The 19,703-nt window shown below is 41.0% G+C and overlaps 1 protein-coding gene and 1 long non-coding RNA gene across 3 annotated transcripts; both read right to left on the bottom strand.

Annotated features, from left to right (window-relative positions):
- Nucleotides 1-3,982: 3,982 nt before the first annotated feature.
- On the bottom strand, nt 3,983-9,698 carry LOC115111058 (purpurin-like). Of its 2 annotated transcripts, XM_029636941.2 has the most exons (6): nt 9,394-9,698; nt 8,927-9,045; nt 8,560-8,696; nt 4,923-5,035; nt 4,417-4,629; nt 3,983-4,281 (listed from the first exon to the last, which is right to left on the bottom strand). In XM_029636941.2, exons 2-6 carry the CDS (start codon nt 9,041-9,043, stop codon nt 4,271-4,273), a joined length of 591 nt encoding a protein of 196 aa, XP_029492801.1. In that variant the 5' UTR covers nt 9,044-9,045; nt 9,394-9,698; the 3' UTR covers nt 3,983-4,270. The 2 variants fall into 2 exon arrangements, with proteins under 2 accessions (XP_029492801.1, XP_064867728.1); XM_065011656.1 differs by lacking the exon at nt 9,394-9,698 and having other exon boundaries at nt 8,927-9,082.
- A 7,458-nt stretch (nt 9,699-17,156) lies between these two features.
- LOC115111057 (uncharacterized) lies at nt 17,157-19,370 on the bottom strand. Its single transcript, XR_003860750.2, has 3 exons — nt 19,255-19,370; nt 19,018-19,097; nt 17,157-18,852 (listed from the first exon to the last, which is right to left on the bottom strand). It is a non-coding gene; the product is annotated as an uncharacterized LOC115111057 (long non-coding RNA).
- Between the last annotated feature and the right edge of the window lie 333 nt (nt 19,371-19,703).

Genomic DNA, 19,703 nt, shown 5'->3' with positions numbered 1-19,703 from the left:
AGTAGGGACTAGAGTCGGGGTACTAGCTGGTCTCTAGGATTATGATAGGAGGCTGTACTCCCAATAGTTGGAGATAAAGGGAACCTGTTTGCCTAGTATGGATTCATGGCAAAGACATTTGTGGAATAGGGATTCAATCTATTTGGAAACTGGTTACAGGGGTTAGGGTATGAGGGGTCAATCTATATGTGACCTGGGGAAGAGTTCTGTAGCACGGGGAGTCCAGGTTTGTTTCCGATGTTTCCTCTGCTGACCAATCTTTGTCAGTATGGTACCTAGATCACGTAAGGGGATGGGGTCAGTGATGAGAATGTAAAACAATATCATGCCATGAAAATGAAATGTATATCTTTCAACCCCAACCACTATATGGTCTGGCTAGTGCAATAACACACAGCTTACCTCATAGCTCAAACCTCTGGCCTTCCTGACAAGTTTTTCTAACGAAACAAGTTTTAAAGGAGACTTTGAGACAGATGAATATGATAAAGACATTCAAAGGGTTATTGTGTATTTTGACTTACTGGAGCTGCCAGACAAAGATATAATGAACCAAGCAGCAAAATGAAGGTGTTCATACTGGACATGAAAATTACAGGCCTCTCTCATCTTTTTAAGTGGGAGAACTTGCACAATTGGTGGCTGACTAAATACTTTTTTGCCCCACTGTACGCTATAACGTAAAGTTAGGGTCCAGTCAGTAAGAAGTTTAGCACTTACACCAGTGGGCCCCGTGGCAACAAATTAATAAAACCAAAAGCTTACCTTGACCTGGAAGAGTTCCAGTGCTGTGTTGGATAGTCATAGCCAGCTAGTTAACATAGCATCCCTCTGTTTGAGCAGGGTGTTTGAGTAAGCTAAACTAGCTAGCTGCATTTGCGAGCTAAGTAAGTGAAACTGAATGTGAAAAAAATGACAATCTATCTCTTCATTTTGAAAAGAATGTATTTGTTAAAAACTGTTCAACTGTTCTCTTTCTCTCTCTTTGAGTCAACTAAACACCAGATTGTATGCACTGCAGTACTAGCTAGCTGTAGCTTATGCTTAAGCTTATGATCTCTGATCCTTTGATTGGGTGGACAAGATGTTGATTCATGCTACAGGAGCTCTGAAAGTTTGGAGGACGTCCTCTGGAATATGTCATAATTAACGTGTAAGTCTATGGAAGGGGGTGAGAACCATGAGCCTCCTAGGTTTTGTATTGAAGTCAATGTACCCAGAGGAGGACGGAAGATAGCTGTCCTCCGGCTACACCATGATGCTACACTACCGAGTGCTTTTGAGGCTACTGCAGACCTTCATTGCAGAATAGTGTGTTTTAATAAATTATTTGGTGACATGATTATATTTAGTATAGATTTACCTAAAAAAATGATAACTTTTTAAATGTTTTACAATGTATAGGATGGTCCTCCCCTTCCTCCTCTGAGGAGCCTCCACTGCTCCTGTGTAAGCTGTAGCTCTGTAGTTAGCATTCTTTCAACACGCACTGTTAGTACTGCTGCAGCAAGTTCCATTCTTGGGATTGTCATCTGTTTCAACGGTGCTGCTCTTGCCTTTCCCATTATGAAAGCTAAATGCACGTGATCTTCAGAATTGGTCAGTCTCAGGTAGTTTACGTTGCAGTACCCTGATTCACTTGCATCACAGAAGTGGTACAGTTGGGCTGACTTGATCTGTCAAAAGTTATTTGGCTTGATGCACCTGTTGTTGCTGAAGGCCTCACTCTGCTGTAGGTCTACCAGCCATCTTTGCCATGATTGGATGTAGGCCTCTGGAATTTCATCATCCCATCCATAGTTAAGCTTACATAACTCCTGCAGGATGTGCTTTGTGGTGAATATGAACAGAGCTAGAAATCCAATCAGATCGTACACATAACTAACAGTACACAGAATACCTCTCCTGGTAAAGGATTGATTATTCATGGCCACTTCAAACTTGAATGTTTCCTCTTCTACACACCACTGAACCCTCAGGGCTCATTCTAATGTGAGGTGTTCTTTGTCTGAGTCGAGGTTCTTCACCTCCTTGACTCTCTCTGCCTCTTGAATCAAGGCCAACACAGAGTGGTTTGTTGCTGATCCATTTCATCAAGCGACAGTCTTGAATTGTTTGCACAGTACTATGGCTTGCCCTTCAGTTGGTACAGACTTCAAGCAGTCATCTACATGGAAGTTGTCTTTGATGGTGTCAACTGCTTCAACTGAGAAGCTGCTCTTGTTATCCTGTGCAGTCTTCTTCGGAGCATAACTATCACAACTGGATGAGTCCCCAAAACATATGCAGTCATCCTGTACTCAGTAAGACTCTGACTGACATCACTTCCTTAACACCTGTTTATCACCTTCCACAGTTCCATAAATGTTGGTGCAATTATCCCAATTAGCAGTTCAATGTCGATGTGAGATTTGAGATTACTGAACCTATACTTCTTTACTGCTTCTTGAGTGGGGATATGCTCTTTCATGACCAGGATTTCGCCTTGGGTGTACAACTCTGGTAGTTATATTAATTCTTTACCTTCTACACTGCATACTTCGAAGCCAGTCACAATGGAGCTGTTGACTGTTTTGTCTTGTCCCATAGTACGCAGAAAGATTCTGTTTTTTATCCTCCTTCACATGCAACTTTCTTTTTAAAGCTTTAGTGCAGAAGCTTGCACTGCTTCCTGGATATAGGAAAGGGCTTTGTTCGAATTGGATACCTTCACCTGCACAGGTATGATGGGAAGAGGAGTAGTGTGGTTGCCAACCCGTGTTGCCTTGCATCTCCAGTGAGACCAGTGCGCTGCTCATTGACGTTTTCTGTTTCTTTTCCTCCTTCACCTTTCCTGTAGCCTTCTTCCTTGTTTCTCTGTATGTGGAGAATGTAGGTGGTACTGAATCTGTCTCCAAATCAGGACTTTAATTGTCTTTCTTCATATGCATGTATGTACTGAACTTCAAGTATTTTTTTTATGTTGCAAACAAAATTGCAGTTCAGATTAAAAACTTGTCAGAACTCATTTTACACTATGTTGACATTATGTTGACATACTGTATACTGTATTGGATCTGACCCTTGTTAATAGATGAGCAATAGAGTTAGTCTTCAACTTCATGCTTCAACTTCAGATGTTTCATGATTGTGATTTTTACTTCAGGACTTGTGTATATGACATATTGCTTGGACAACAATGTTGCCAACCTGTCCCAGATGTGGGGGCAGCCTAGATTACCCCACAGCAGAGAAATTCAGACGGATGAAGAACATAGAAGTACATGAAGAAAAACACCTTCTTCCAAACACCCCATGAAATAACTAATCTTACTCTCAACAGGTAAGTTTGTATTTTAGTCAAAATCACATAACATATAATCCTCTTAATTCTGAGTGACAGCAATGTATGACCATGGTCAGTTTCTATGGAATTAACTCTGGTATTTATAGCTGAGCTGAAATTATTGTGTTGATTTGACTCCAGGATCTTCAGGTGGATGGACCACTGCCCTTCCATGTGGAGGGCATCCTAACCCTGCGGGCAAAACTCTCTGTGCCCTCATTCCTCGCCATACATGTGTATGTATGAGCAAGGCCAGGCCAAACCAGGTCAGTGCCACCATCTCACATGGTTTGTGATGACAGTATAATCCACGTCTTACTGATACATTTGTATTATATTTCTCCAGATGGTATTTTCATACTGTACTGTTAAATCATCAATACCCTAGCGCTATTTTATTGATCTCCTTCTAGGTGTGGTGATGAGGATGAAGAAATTAAGGACGTGTTCTGTTTCATTTGTAAATGCATTAAGACGTTTGAGGTGGAGTTCTCTAATATATTTAGAAATATTTAGAAATGTCACATTCAATAAGTAAAAGCTTTGTGATTTTTTTTTAACCACCTTGAATCTTTTTTAAAGTTCATCAGACAGCGATAACATTAGAATGCTCATGTCCATGGACAATGTATTCACAAAGTCACTGACAACGCAAAGTTACCTTCAAATGTTTTATTGTCGCCAACACAAACTGATGAAAAGTGAATGAGTGAAACAACACTGTGGTGTCGATATTGATTTAGGTAATTCTGTGATGTACATTTTTCTAAATCAATTTAAGTGATTGGGTTGGTGCAGGCGTCATGCCCTTTTATTTAAGGGGGCATAGAATTACTTTCATAAAAAAATCATTTGTATGCAATTTCCCTCTTCAGTCGTCAGTAGGTGTCTCTGTCCAAGCCAGTAGGGATCCTTTGGCAGCACAATTTCCTTTGTGGTAGACGTTTAGCAAGCTCCTGTTGAGGAGAGGGTATGAAAAAGGGGGTCATGTGGGGAATGAACTTCTAGAACATAGACCATCCAAAAAAAGCACTTTGTAATGACTTGATGTAAGAAGGGCTGTATTAATAAAAATGTAATTGGACACTTACCAGACTGCAGCACAGGCTCAAACTGTCCGGCCATGCAGATCTCCTCTTGCTTGGCGCGAATGCTCCTCTGGATGGTTGGGGGCAGGCCACGGGGGTTACGAGAGAAGATAAGGGAGTAACCATCCTCACAGCTTCCATCGTCCTTTAGGGTACGGCAGGCATAGGTGATGGCATAGTTGTCATAGTCGGTGTCAATCACCCAATAGTTGTCACCTGAGAAAAGAGGAGAGTATACTTTGAGTCTCGAGGGTGGCTTACTGTTGGTTGTTAATGATGTGTCTCTGTGCCTGTAAGTGTATAGGCATATTGTCTATAAGGGTATATTGTGGTCTTGTAGTGCTCAGTTGGTAGAGCATGGCGCGTGCCACACCAGGATTGCGGTTTTCGCTTCTAGGGCCAACGACACATAAAAATGCATGCAACGCATAACTAAGTCGCTTGAATAAAGCGCTGGCTAAATGGCATATATATATATATATATATATATATTTATTCAGAAAATGTACCTCCGCTGGACAGATAGCTGGCCAGGCCCTGGTAGTTCATGAACATCTTTCCAGGGTTGGCAGAGTCAGGCACAGTGTACTGGGCAGCCATGTCAGCGCACACAACCCAGAATCTGAAGATGGATGTCAATGGTGGAAAAAGCTATTGTAAAATACAGTACCAGTCAAAAGTTTGGACACGCCTACTCATTCAAGGGTTTTTCTTTATTTTTACTGTTTTCTACATTGTAGAATAATAGTGAAGACATCAAAACTATGAAATAACACACATGGAATCATGTAGTAACCAAAAAAAGTGTTAAACAAATCAAATATATTTTATATTTGAGATTCTTCAATGACAGCTTTGCACACTCTTGGCATCCTCTCAACCAGCTTCAATTAACAGGTGTGCCTTGTTAAAAGATAATATGTGGAATTTCTTTCCTTCTTCAGAAGATAGCCCTATTTGGTAAAAGACCAAGTCCATATTATGGCAAGAATAGCTCAAATAAGCAAAGAGAAACGACAGACCATCATTACTTTAAGACATGAAGGTCAGTCAATCCGTAACATTTCAAGAGCTTTGACAGTTTCTTCAAATGCAGTTGCAAAAACCACCAAGCACTATGAGGAAACTGGCTCTCCTATAGGGAGGAGGTCAGAGACCTGGCCGTGTGGTGCCAGGACAACAACCTCTCCCTCAACATCATCAAGACAAAGGAGATGATTGTGGACCACAGGAGAAAGAGGACCGAGCACACCCCCATTCTCATCGATGGGGCTTCAGTGGAGCAGGTTGAGAGCTTCAAGTTCCTTCGTGTCCACATCACCAACAAACGAACATGGTCCAAGCACACCAAAAACAGTCGTGAAGAGTGCATTACAAAACCTATTCCTCCACAGGAGACTGAAAATATTTGCCACGGATCCTCAGATCCTCAGAACCTCAAAAGGTTCTACAGCTGCACCATCGAGAGCATTCTGACTGGTTGCATCACTGCCTGGTATGGCAACTGTTCTGCCTCCGACTGCAAGACACTACAAAGGGTAGTGCGAAGGGCCCAGTTCCTGCCATCCAGGACCTCTATACCAGGCTGTGTCAGAGGAAGTCCCTAGAAATTGCCAAAGACTCCAGACTCCTGTTCTCTCTGCTACCGCATGGCAAGCGGTACCAGAGCACCAAGTCTAGGTGCAAGAGGCTTCTAAACAGCTTCTACCCCCAAGCCATAAGACTCCTGAACACCTAATCAAATTGCTACCCAGATTATTTGCATTGCCCCCCCCCCCTTTTGACACTGCTGCTACTCTCTGTTGTTAGCATCTATGCATAGTCAATTTAATAACTCTACCTACATGTACATATTACCTCAACTAACCGGTGCCCCCACACACCGACTCTGTACCGGTACCCCCTTAATATTGTCTCGCTATTGTTATCTTACTGCTGCTCTTTAATTACTCGTTACTTTTATTTCTTATTCTTATCCATATTTTTTTAAACTGCATTGTTGGTTAGGGGCTCGTAAGTAAGCATTTCACTGTTAGGTCTACACCTGTTCTATTCAACACATGTGACTAATACAATTTGATTTGATGAGGACCGTCACAGGAAAGGAAGTCCGAGAGTTACCTCTGCGGAAGAGGATAAGTTCATTAGAGTTACCAGCCTCAGAAATAGGCAAATAACCGCACCTCAGACACGTCTCAACATCAAATGTTCAAAGGGGATTGCGTGAATCAGGCCTTTATGGTTGAATTGCTGCAAAGAAACCACTACTAAAGGACACCAGTAATAAGAAGAGACTTGCTTGGGCCAAGAAACACGAGCAAGGGACATTGGACAGGTGAAAATCTTTCCTTTGGTCTGATGAGTCTGAATTTGAGATTTTGGGATTTTTTTCCAACCAACGTGTCTTTGTGAGACGCAGAGTAGGTTAACGGATGATCTCTGCATGTGTGGTTCCCATCATGAAGCATGGAGGAGGAGGTGTAACGGTGTTGGGGTGCTTTGCTGGTGATTTATTTAGAATTCAAGGCACACTTAAACAGCATGGCTACCACAGAATTCTGCAGCGATACACCATCCTATCTGGTTTGCGGTTAGTGGGACTATCAATTGTTTTTCAACAGGACAATGACCCAATACACCTCCAGGCTGTGTAAGGGCCATTTGACCAAGAAGGAGAGTGATGAATCAGATGACCTGGCCTCCACAATCACCCGACCTCAACCCCATTGAGGTGGTTTGGGATGAGTTGGACCGCAGAGTGAAGGAAAGCAGCCTTCAAGTGCTCAGAATATGCAGGAACTCCTTCAAGACTGTTGGAAAAGCATTCCAGGTGAAGCTGGTTGAGAGAATGCCAAAGCTGTCATCAAAGATAGTGTACAAAGCTGTCATCAAGGCAAAGGGTGGCTACTTTGAAGAATCATGGTTACTACATGATTCCATATGTGTTACTTCATAGTTTTGTAAAAAATTGTTTTAAAAAATTAATTGAGTAGGTGCGTCCTAATCTTTGACTTGTACAGTATATACACTGAACAAAAATATAAACACAACATGCAACAATTTCAAAGATTTTACTGAGTTTCAGTTCATATGAGGAAATCAGTCAATTGAAATAAATAAATTAGGCCCTAATCTACAGATTTCACATGGCTGGGAATACACATATGCATCTGTTGGTCACAGATACCTTAAAGTAGGAGTGTGGATCAGAAATCAGTCAGTATCTGGTGTGACCACCATTTGCCTCATGTAGCACGACACATCTCCCTCGCGTAGAGTTGATCAGGCTGTTGATTGAGGCCCGCGGAATGTTGTTCCACTCCTCTTCAATGGCTGTGCAAAGTTGCTGGATATTGGCGGGAACTGGAGCACGCTGTCGTACACGTCAATCCAGAGCATCCCAAACATGTTCAATGGGTGACATGTCTGGTGAGAATACAGGCCATGGAAGTACTGGGCCATTTTCAGCTTCCAGGAATTTTGTACGGATCCTTGCAACATTATCCGTGCATTATCTGTAAGGTTCTGATTTTCTATTCTTTTTCATACACGTGATCTATGGTTGTGAGGCCAGTTGGACGCACTGCCAAATTCTCTAAAACGATGTTGGACGCGGCTTATGGTAGAGAAATTAACATTCAATTACTTGGCAACAGCTCTGGTGGACCTTCCTGTAGTCACCATTCCAATTCCACACTCCATCAAAACTTGAGACATCTTTGGCATTATGTTGTGTGACAAAACTGAACATTTGTATTGTCCCCAGCACAAAGTGCACCTGTGTAATGATCACGCTGTTTAATCAGCTTCATGATATGCCACACCTGTCAGGTAGATGGATTATCTTGGCAAAGGAGAAATGCTCACTAATAGGAATGTAAACAAATGTGTGCACAACATTTGAAATAAATACGTTTTTTTTGTGCATGGACAATTTCAGGGACCTTTTATTTCAGCTCATGAAACATGGGACCAACACTGGGAGCTCAGTGTAGTTACTCATCACAGATACAGTACTAGAATACAATTACGAGCAACATGTACAGGTAAGCCTTATGTTTTCACTCCAACAAACTGAATGACTAGGGAATGGCACATTTCTAAGACTATTACCATTTCATCAGAAATAATCTCCAGCTCTCTTACCCGAACAGTGTGACACGGCCCTTGGAGGAGGCAACCATGGAGCCGTCGTCACCGATGGTGTACTCCGCTGAGATGTTGTCCTGGAGGAACAGACCCTCAGGGTCCTTCTTCTGCAGAGCGTACCACTTCCCTGCGTACTGGAGCGCACACGCATAAACGACAACAGGTTAGTTGAAGGACCTTGCATGTAGGACTGTTGTAGCCTCGGCAATAATAATTTCCTGCATACTGGAGAGTGGCACAATATTTGTCTAACTGCGTACGGTAGTACTGGCACACATGAAACAGATAGATGTACTGCAACCTTGCAGGTAGGTCTGCTATAGACTACGTACTACACAACCTGTGTATTGTCGTCTGTACTCACTCTCTTGGGGTCAAAGTCCTCCTTGACTGTGAAGCTGTCCACCACACAGGAGGCAGCCCAGCTCTGCTCCAGACCCACCAGGAGCACGACCACCAGGGCGAGCATATGGAAATTCATTTCTAGAGGAGACAGAAATTCCATGAGTAGAATTGTATACGCATGTAAGAACAAATTAAAGTGACATTAGCATGTCTATTTTGATAGAGCACAATAGCTATTCCTCTCAATTGTTAAAAATTCCAAATCATAACTTGGTAAACTGACAAGCTGACTGTGGTGGAACGTTTCAAAGTTTATCTCATCTTCTCTCAAAATGTCTCTACAAATTGGTCCCAGATAAAAACTATTTACAAACCATTTTATAAAAAATGATAGCGTTATAATATTTAACAAAGCTAAATAATCAGATAAATCTATATTAGCAACAACATTTGAACAACATTCCCATGAAAAGCTCCAAAACTTACCTGTAATGGAACAAAGCAAGTGGTGAAGTTTCAATGAAGTTGTAGGTATGTGTTTCTCTTCGACTGTGTTTGTCTTCTGTCTAGGATCCTTATATACCCAAGGAACAGACGAGCTCACTGATTATTTTCACAGTCTGGTCCTAAATCTAGCACTAATCCAGTTAACTAAATCCTGTAAGCCGTTGAATTTTCCCAGGCAGCACTGAAATGGCTTTATGTAATTGTATCAGTGGTGTATAATAAGTCTAAACTCAAAGAAAGCACATGTCTAAGGAATTAGTTCACCTCAGCCAAGCCAAAGTACTGTTTACACATGGGAATGGCAATACTAGTTTATTTTAGGCTACAGAAGTGTATTGTTACATAGTTCCTTATTGACATGCAAATTAAATGGAAATAAAATTACACATGTATTTATCACCAGTTGGTATCACTTCCTTTTAACTGAATTTGAATAATATGAAGGATAAATAAAGAGGGACTGGATGTCAAGTTGGGGCAGCTGAAGTAAAAGGACCAATCAAACCTACCATTTACACAGGGAGCCCAATTCTGGTCTTATTGTCACTTATTGTTCTTTTGACCATTCAGAATAGCTCTGAAGAAGATCTGATGTAAAAAGATCGGATGTGATTGGTCAAAAGACCAAATATCAGAATTGGGCTGCCTGTGTAAAAGTAGCCATACTGTGCCTGTAAGCTACAGATGTGTGTCCTCAGTCCACTTGGTCAAGTTGTTTCAAAGACAATATTCTCACACTCTGTATCAACTGTGGGTGGGCTACAATTGTTTTACCTGTTAATAAGTGAGCAAAATATAATATCCACAAAATTACATTCATACATTCTTCCATGAAAGACCCCCACCAAAATCCATCAGAAATCATACAGATATTGATTCCATAGAGATAAAGATGTTGTAATCACACAATTTTGTGTAAAGACCATACACCTTCAGCCAATATATTTGTGGTGCCTAATATCTCATGGAATATATTATTGTTCAAAGTTGAATCAATGTCATGCTATCCAAATGTTATCATGTTATGTTATGCAAATCTGCATGCCAATCATTGAAATGAGAGCATGATCAGTAGTCCATAATAACTTGCCTAAGAATACACGTGTTATGAAATGTCAAGGTCTGTGTGGGACTTTATGTTCCTGCCCCTGGGTTAAGTCACATGGTCTGTTGCACCAGCTTGTTTCTGTAATCCCAGACAAAACGTTCTCGGGCAGGAGACTGCTGAAGCGCATTTCAATATGGTTGTCAACACGAGGTTAAATGGGTGTCATGACCCTGTCATTTGAATATTTTCTCAGTGAGGAAGGCAATACATTGGAACACGTCCATTAATCATTTTTAATAGTGGACTATAGTTGATAACAGGTAGGATGATATACATAGTTGACAAATAAAGCTTTTGTCTCATGCTATAATGAACCACTTCTGTCATTGTTGCTGCTTATATTTAGATTGGGGATGAGCTTGAATTACTGTGGCTTGGCACCTTTGCCTTTCAGCCATGCCAACATAACACATACAATGAGTGTCAAGTCAGATGTTTGCTTCACCTGAAGTCCGTTGTTGGATCCACTCCAATCATGACAGCAGACAGACCACAGCCCCCGTATTCACGTGCATGGCCATGACAGGGAAGACAGTAAGACTTTGTTTCTAATCAATATTTAATCATTTTTGTAATATCAGTTTCATAGTTTCTAAAAGTTTAGAAAGTACCCTAACATATATTTGAGTTGGCGGATGAAGATTTCTTAAGTGTAACTTTTTCTTATTCTATAATAAACTCAGCAAAAAAGAAACGTCCCTTTTTCAGGACCCTGTCGTTCAAAGATCATTCGTAAAAATCCTAATTACTTCACAGATCTGCATTGTAAAGGGTTTAAACACTTAAACAGTTATGAAAACTTAGGACACTAAAGAGGCCTTTCTACTGACTCTGAAAAACGCCAAAAGAAAGATGCCCAGGGTCCCTGCTCATCTGCATGAACGTGCCTTAGGCATGCTGCAAGGAGGCATGAGGACTGCAGATGTGGCCAGGGCAATAAATTGCAATGTCCGTACTGTGAGTCGCCTAAGAGAGCACTACATGGAGATAGGACGGACAGCTGATCGTCCTCGCAGTGGCAGAACATGTGTAACAACACCTGCACAGGATTGGTACATCCGAACATCACACCTGTGGGACAGGTACAGGATGGCAACAACAACTGCCTGCGTTACACCAGGAACGCACAATCCCTCCACCAGTGCTCAGACTGTCCGCAATAGGCTGAGAGAGGCTGGACTGAGGGCTTGTAGGCCTGTTGTAAGGCAGGTCCTCACCAGACATCACCGGCAACAACATCACCTATTGGCACAAACCCACCGTCGCTGGACCAGACAGGACTGGCAAAAGTGCTCTTCACTGACGAGTTGCGGTTTTGTCTCACCAGGAGTGATGGTTGGATTTGCGTTTATCGTCGAAGGAATGAGTGTTACACCGAGGCCTGTACTCTGGAGTAGGATGGATTTGGAGGTGGAGGGTCCGTCATGGTCTGGGGCGGTGTGTCACAGCATCATCGGACTGAGCTTGTTGTCACTGCAGGCAATGTCAACGCTGTGAGTTACAGGGAAGACATCCTCCTCCCTCGTGTGGTACCTTTCCTGCAGGCTCATCCTGACATGACCCTCCAGCATGACAATGCCACCAGCCATACGTCTCGTTCTGTGCGTGATTTCCTGCAAGACAGGAATGCTAGTGTTCTGCCATGGCCAGCAAAGAGCCTGGACCTCAATCCCATTGAGCACGTCTGGGACCTGCTGGATCAGAGGGTGAGGGCTAGGGCCATTCCCCCCAGAAATGCCCGGGAATTTGCAGGTGCCTTGGTGGAAGAGTGGGGTGACCTCTCACAGCAAGAACTGGCAAATCTGGTGCAGTCCATGAGGAGGAGATGCACTGCAGTACTTAATGCAGCTGGTGGCCACACCAGATACTGACTGTTACTTTTGATTTTGATTTCCCCCCTCTCCCATTTGTTCACACATTATTCCATTGTTCACACATTATTCCATTTCTGTTAGTCATATGTCTGTGGAACTTGTTCAGTTTATGTCTCAGTTGTTGAATCTTATTATGTTCATACAAATATTTACACGTTAAGTTTACTGAAAATAAACGCAGTTTAGTATAATCATGACTTGATAGCAAAACAAGAGTCAGGAAAAAGGTGAAGCAAGTGCAATGTAAATGAAGAAAGAACAACAATTGAAATGTTTACCATGTATTTATCATGTAGCATTTATGACATTGTCATGAGGCTGTGTAACTAGAGTACAAACATTTAACTTAATTTACAATACTGCATTTGTGATGTTACAGTTCTGAATCCAAAAAGCAAGCCATTATTTTGTATGCCATGTAAATAACTACAACATACTCTATCTGGTTTCAAAGTGAGGGTTTATAGGTTAGAGCGCACACGTCAATAAAATAACCGCCAGAGAGTTTTTGACCAAGTATGTACAGGAAGAAGAGAGTGGAACATTTCAGGAGCTGTGTGAAGAGCTTCACAGTAACTTCTTCCAGTGCCTGCTCATTTCAAAATGGACTCTTCACTGGCTGTAGTGAGAGAGCAGAGAAAAGTAGATGTCAACTTTCTTTACAGAAACAATTAAGTGTTGGAATAACAATGCAGCAGTTTACTGCTGTAGGTTATTATTCAGGCTATACCTAGAGAATATACATTACTGTTCAAAAGTTTGGGGCCACTTAGAAATGTCATTGTTTTTCTAAGAAAAGCATCTAGGGCATCAGCATTTGTAGCTTTGATTACAGGCTCAAAATGTCCAGAAACAAAGAACTTTCTTCTGAAACTCATCAGTCTGTTCTTGTTCTGAGAAATTAAGGCTATTCCATGCGAGAAATTACCAAGAAACTGAAGATCTCGTGCAACGCTGTGTACTACTCACTTCACAGAACAGCGCAAACTGGCCCTTATCCAGAATGGAAAGAGGGGTGGGAGGACCTGGTAAACAACTGAGCAAGAGGACAAGTACATTAGAGTGTCTAGTTTGAGAAACAGACGCCTCACAAGTCCTCAACTAGCAGCTTCATTAAATAGTACCCGCAAAACATCAGTCTCAACGTCAACAGTGAAGAGGCGACTCCGGGATACTGGCCTAGGCAGAGTTGCAAGGTAAATGTCATATCTCAGACTGGCCAATAAAAAGAAAAGATTAAGATGGGCAAGAGAACACAGACACTGGACAGAGGAACTCTGCCTAGAAGGCCAGCATCCCAGAGTTGCCTCTTCACGGTTGATGTTGAGACTGGTGTTTTGCTCAGTTGTGCACCGGGGCCTCCCACTCCTCTTTCTATCTTAGGTGATTGTCCTGTTGAAAAACAATTGATAGTCCCACAAAGCGCAAACTAGATGTAATGGCGTATTGCTGGTTAAATGTGCCTTGAATTCTAAATAAATCACTGACAGTGTCACCAGCAAGCACACCCACACCATCACACCTCCTCCTCCATACTTCATGGTGGGAACCACACATGCAGAGATCATCCGTTCACCTACTCTGCGTCTCACAAAGACACAGTTAGAACCAGCGGTTAGAACCAAAAATCCCAAATTTGGACTCATCAGACCATTGCTCGTGTTTCTTGGCCCAAGCAAGTCTCTTCATCTCATTGCTGTCCTTTAGTAGTGGTTTCTTTTCAGCAATTTGAAAATGAAGGGCTGATTCACACAGTCTCCTCTGAACAGTTGATGTCGAGATGTGTCTTTTACTTGAACTCTGTGGAGCAGTTATTGGGGCTGCAATCTGAGGTGCAGTTAACTCTAATGAACTTATCCTCCACAGCAGAGGTAACTCTAGGTCTTCCTTTCCTGTGGCGGTTCTCATGAGAGCCAGTTGCATCATAGCACTTGATGGTTTTTGCTACTGCACTTGAAGAAACTTTCAACGTTTTAGAAATTTTCCAGATTGATTGACCTTCATGTCTTAAAGTAATGATGGAGTGTCATTTTTCTTTGCTTATTTGAGATGTTCTTGCTATAATATGGACTTGGTCTTTTACCAAATAGGGCTATCTTCTGCATACCACCCCTACCTTGTCACAACACAACTGATGGGCTCAAATGCATTAAGAGGGAAAGAAATTCCACATATGATCTTTTAACAAGGCACACCTGTTAATTGAAATGCATCCAGTTGACTACCTCATGAAGCTGGTTGAGAGAATGCCAAGAGTGTGCAAAGCTGTCATCAAGGCAAAGGATGGCTATTTTGAAGAATCTCAAATCTCATATATTTTGATATGTTTAACACTTTTTTGGTTACTACATGATTCCATGTGTGTTATTTCGTAGTTTTGATGTCTTCACTAATATTCTACAATGTAGAGAATAGTAAAAATAAAGAAAAACCCTTGAATGAGTAGGTGTGTCCAAACTTTTGACTGCAACCAGAGGTCTCTTCACAGTCCCCAGGACAAGAACAGGGGCTGGGAAACACACAGTAATAAATAGAGCCATGACTACATGGAACTCTCTGCCACCCCAAGGTTACTCAAGCTAGCAATAAAACCAGATGTGTTTTTATATAAAAGAACATGGCACGACAGGGACTGTGAAGAAACAAACAGACGTTTTTACATATTTTGTATTATATTTTGTGATTTATTGTATTATGTAGTGTCATGTACTGTATATTATGTATTTTATGTATTCTATTTGTTGTGTTTTGTTTCCTGTTTGGACCCCAGGAAGAATAGCCACTGCCTTGAAAGCAGCTAATTGCGGATCCTAATAAAATACTAAGTACAACTAAGTTGACATTTTATTACACATTTTCTGACAAATTATAATTGACCTCATCCCTAGGAACATGCATTTGTTTATTATAGTTTTACTACAACTTTGTGTATTTAAGTGAAGAAAATGCAGAAATGGTGTTTGTTGCTGACTAGACAGAGCTGGTCATTACAGTAATTAGTGAAGTTGACAGGAACAGATCAAGACTTATTAGGGTGTAGTCACAAGCAGTATCATACCATAGGTTTATGCGGATCCGCCACTTTTTTTCCATTTTTGCCTAAAATGACATACCCAAATCTAACTGCTAGTAGCTTAGGCCCTGAAGCATGGATATGCATATTCTTGATACCATTTGAAAGGAAACACTTTGAAGTTTGTGGAAATGTGAAAGGAATGTAGAAGAATATAACACATTAGATCTGGTAAAAGATAATAGAAAGAAAACATCTAGCGTTTTTTTGTATATTTCTGTACCGTCATCTTTGAAATGAAATGGTATAATGAATTATTCTATCCCAGGCGCAATTTAGACGTTGGCCACTAGATGGCAGCCCTGTATGTGCAAAGTTTTAGAGTGATCCAGTGAAATCTTGCATATCTATTCAAAATGTTGTATCAAGACTGCCCAAATGTGGCTAATTGGTTTATTCATACATTTTCAAGTTCATAATTGTGCACTCTCCTCAAACAATAGCATGGTATTCTTTCACTCTAATAGCTACTGTAAATTGGACAGTGCAGTTAGACTAACAAGAATTTAAGCTTTCTGCCCTATCAGATATGTCTCTGTCCTGGGATTTTTTTTGTTTCTTACAACCTCATGCTAATCACATTCGCCTATGTTAACTCAACCTCCCCGTGGATGGGACACCAATCCTGAAATAGAACTTCGAAATGGATTGCCAAGCATGTTCAATCTTCGCAGGGTAGATTAAAAATTATGAATATTACACATCCTCACACAGGTACTTGAATAAGAGGCTTTCAAATCTCAATCAACATTTTATATATTGTAATAGATACAATTCCCAATGCAGACAACAACAACTTATTTCTTTCAGTTGGACGTTTTGGAAAAACAGTGCCTAATAGGTGCTTCCTGTGGGGATTCAAAAAGTGGACAATAGATAAGAAGATCTACAAAATAGAGGGTATTTCTGAGCAGGCTATTAATGTTAATATGCTGCTCTATCCACATCATCCAATGAGTATGCATTTTACCCCACAAGTGGCTTTGAGCGGTTTAAGAGTTGAACAATCCCAATGCATCAGATTACAGACTGTTATCATCTCAGGACAAAAGGGGGCTAACCTGTTCGCAGGTTTTTATCTACACAACGCAGTAGATGCATTGATCTTCTGGTTCCTTTCGCATGGTAGACTGAACAGTAATGGCCCAGATTGGTCTATGCTCTCTATACGTTCCAAATAGGAGCATTAAAAAGTCAACTTAAACATTAAAATGTTTATTTTTGAAGCGGTGGAGCAATTGGAGAGAAAAACAATTCTGTATCTGTGTGTCACCAGTAAATGATCAATGTGTGTTGCATGGTGGAAAACATATTTGACATGAGCTGTGGTATCTCTCAACAAAAGTGTTGCTGTAATACTGGAAAAAACAACAACACCCACTTGCTCACTCACTGCATTGCATTCATATCAGAAGTTAAACACCTTCTGCTCCAGGGTCTCTGTGTCATTCTGGGTCTGACATTTGATTGTACGCATCACAAGCTTTACATTGCAAGTGTAGATCAAGCTGCTAACTAATCTAAGAATGTATCATCATTCAATGATAATTGAGGACACAATGAGAGTCACAAAGATTGCACAACAGCTGGCAAAAGTCTGCAAATCGCCTGTAGTAGGTTTTGTAGTATAATCAAAATCCCAAACACATCCAGCAGCACACGAAAAGGAAGTACTCTTTCTGATCTCTGTTGTTTAAAGAGCATTTATTTACAGATGGTGGATCCTCTTTTGCAGGTACACGAACAGGTTGTTGACAATGTTAATGGCAGCAATATGTGTCACGTTTCAAAACAAATCAGAAAAAAGTGTATTTTACCTTTATTTAACTAGGCAAGTCAGTTAAGAACTAGGAACAGTGGTTAACTGCCTTGTTCAGGGGCAGAACAACAGATTTTTACCTTGTCAGCTCCGGGATTTGATCTTGCAACCTTCCTGTTACTAGTCCAACGCTCTAACCACTACCTACCACCAAATATCTTGAAGATTGTCTTATGAAAGACTGAGCAATATGAGGTACGGTATATCTGAATCTTTATCACTGATATCGTGCAGAAGATACTAGTGAATCATTTTCATGAGTGTTCTAGCCAGTTGCAGGCCCTCCACAAAGCACTAATGTAGGTGTCAGTAATGTGCAGCTCACTAAGACAAATTAAAATTGTGTAAAATTGTGAAAATTATGATAATGCCCTTTTAGCTTAAGAGCTGTTTGAAAAGACTTCTTTTTGACCATTTTAATTGGAGAAAAAATAAGAAACCCGCACACTGCTCTTGCTAGTATCACTGCTCTTTATTAAGGTTTACGTATCGGCCTCAAGGCCTTCGTCAGAGCTTTCATCTAATTAAACTGCAACAAGGATGTGCAAGTGACTTTTCAATTTTGACCATTTTAATTCATAGCAATGACAGTAAAGTACTTAATTGTTGCCCAGAAATGATTTGATATTGAGATAAAAATGGCTGCATTTGACCTTTAAAGCTAGAATCCTTAATGGTGAAACAGACATGTCCGTTGCAACATTACAACAACAAAGAAGTTACTGCGAACAAAGAATAAAAAAAATTCCCGCCTTGGACATCATTACACGGCAATACATGCAAACATTTTTACCATCCTGCGCGACGACGCTCCTAAGCTCGGCAACAAAAACAATAACAACCGTGGCCAGTGGCGCTGTTTCCCTCTACTTCGGATTCCAGCTTTAATCAAAGATATTCTAGTTTCCTCTCAGCTTTAAATGTTATCGCCTCTAGCAGGAACTGGCTGAGGGCTAGTTATGTATACTACAGTAAAACAACCTGGCACAGCAGATATGTCATCAGTGGTTTCCAATGGAACTGGCTGCTGGGGAGTTAGGCCTAGTACTGAGGAGACGGGTGGAGTTGTTGGCTGCTCCATAATGGGTATGGGGTATGGGCTCGGGGGAAGAGTTGTGCCCACATGGAATTCTTGGATTGTAGCTGTGTCAATGATTGATGGAAGAGCCGTCGTGAGCATAGACCTTATATGGGTTATGACATCAGAAGTCAGACTGGGAGAATCAGTCACTGTGATTATGGCTGGATGCTGTGAGGTAGTCTCAGTTTCTGTCCCATTTAGTGAGTCTGCCGATGAGGCTTCAGTTCCAAGTGCAGTTTGTGAAGCGATCAAAGCATCATCAACCTCTGAGGCTGTTTCAGAGGGTATAGCATCGCTTTCTTGTGGATCGGTCTCCTCCTCTGTGTCTGGTATTGCAGTCTCAGCGCCAGTGACCATTGGCTGACCAGTGGCTGTCTGTGGTGCTACGCCAATGTTCTCAGAAGACTCGTTGGACTCAGAAGACTCGGAAGATTCCAGGCTGTCAGCCATCAGGTTTCTGAGCTGGAATCCATGCAGACTGACCTGTTTTCAGAAATATAAATACATATTTTAGTGTAGAAACATAGCATAGCACACTTTTTTACACAGTCTGTTTTTACTGACTTTGTGTCATTGTGCACATTATAGTGCAATAGTGACAGATTTATAAGAAGAAACATTATGGAAAAACAACATGGGCATTCTTACTGGTTTTGAATAAGATACTGTCACCACAAAGAAAACACAAAGGGTGGTCCACAGAATCTCCTTTTTAATTTCCATCATTTCTGAAAGAGTCAGATAAATGTCAACGTGGTTATATTTTTTACATAGTAAACTTCACAAGTATTGGTGAGAAACAAAGGTTTATGGAATACATTATAATTTAAACATAATTATTTCAACACTAAATGACAAAGACATGTATGTTATTCTAAGAATTACCTTGATTAGGTTGAGTATCCCCTTGTCTTCAGCATGAAAAGGGAAGGGTTTTACAGTCCCAATGAATACAAATTTAAAGATAATGTTCCTGCAGTACATCCAATGCTGATAGGATGTATGAATGAACAATAGACGTTATTTGAATGGGACATGCTTATATGCATGATGTGGTGCGTGGGATCAACCAAGTGTCACTATGATAATTTATTTCCTTTGCTGACTCATTTCCATGGCAATACTGGTATACCCTTTAGTCTTGTCTATATTTTAAGAATGGAAAGCTCAACATTAAATCCTTCAAAGTGTTAAATTAGAGAGAAGCAGAAATAACACACAGACAGATGAACCAATGTCATTTGAAGACAAAGCTACAGTATAAGCCTGGTAAACATGTTGTTGTGGTTCCATAATTCCAGTGTAAACGACGAAAAACAATTGTATACTTTTAG

Source organism: Oncorhynchus nerka, linkage group LG27, assembly GCF_034236695.1.
Source record: "Oncorhynchus nerka isolate Pitt River linkage group LG27, Oner_Uvic_2.0, whole genome shotgun sequence".
NCBI lineage: Eukaryota > Metazoa > Chordata > Actinopteri > Salmoniformes > Salmonidae > Oncorhynchus > Oncorhynchus nerka.
This window is presented reverse-complemented; position numbering and strand designations above follow the sequence as displayed.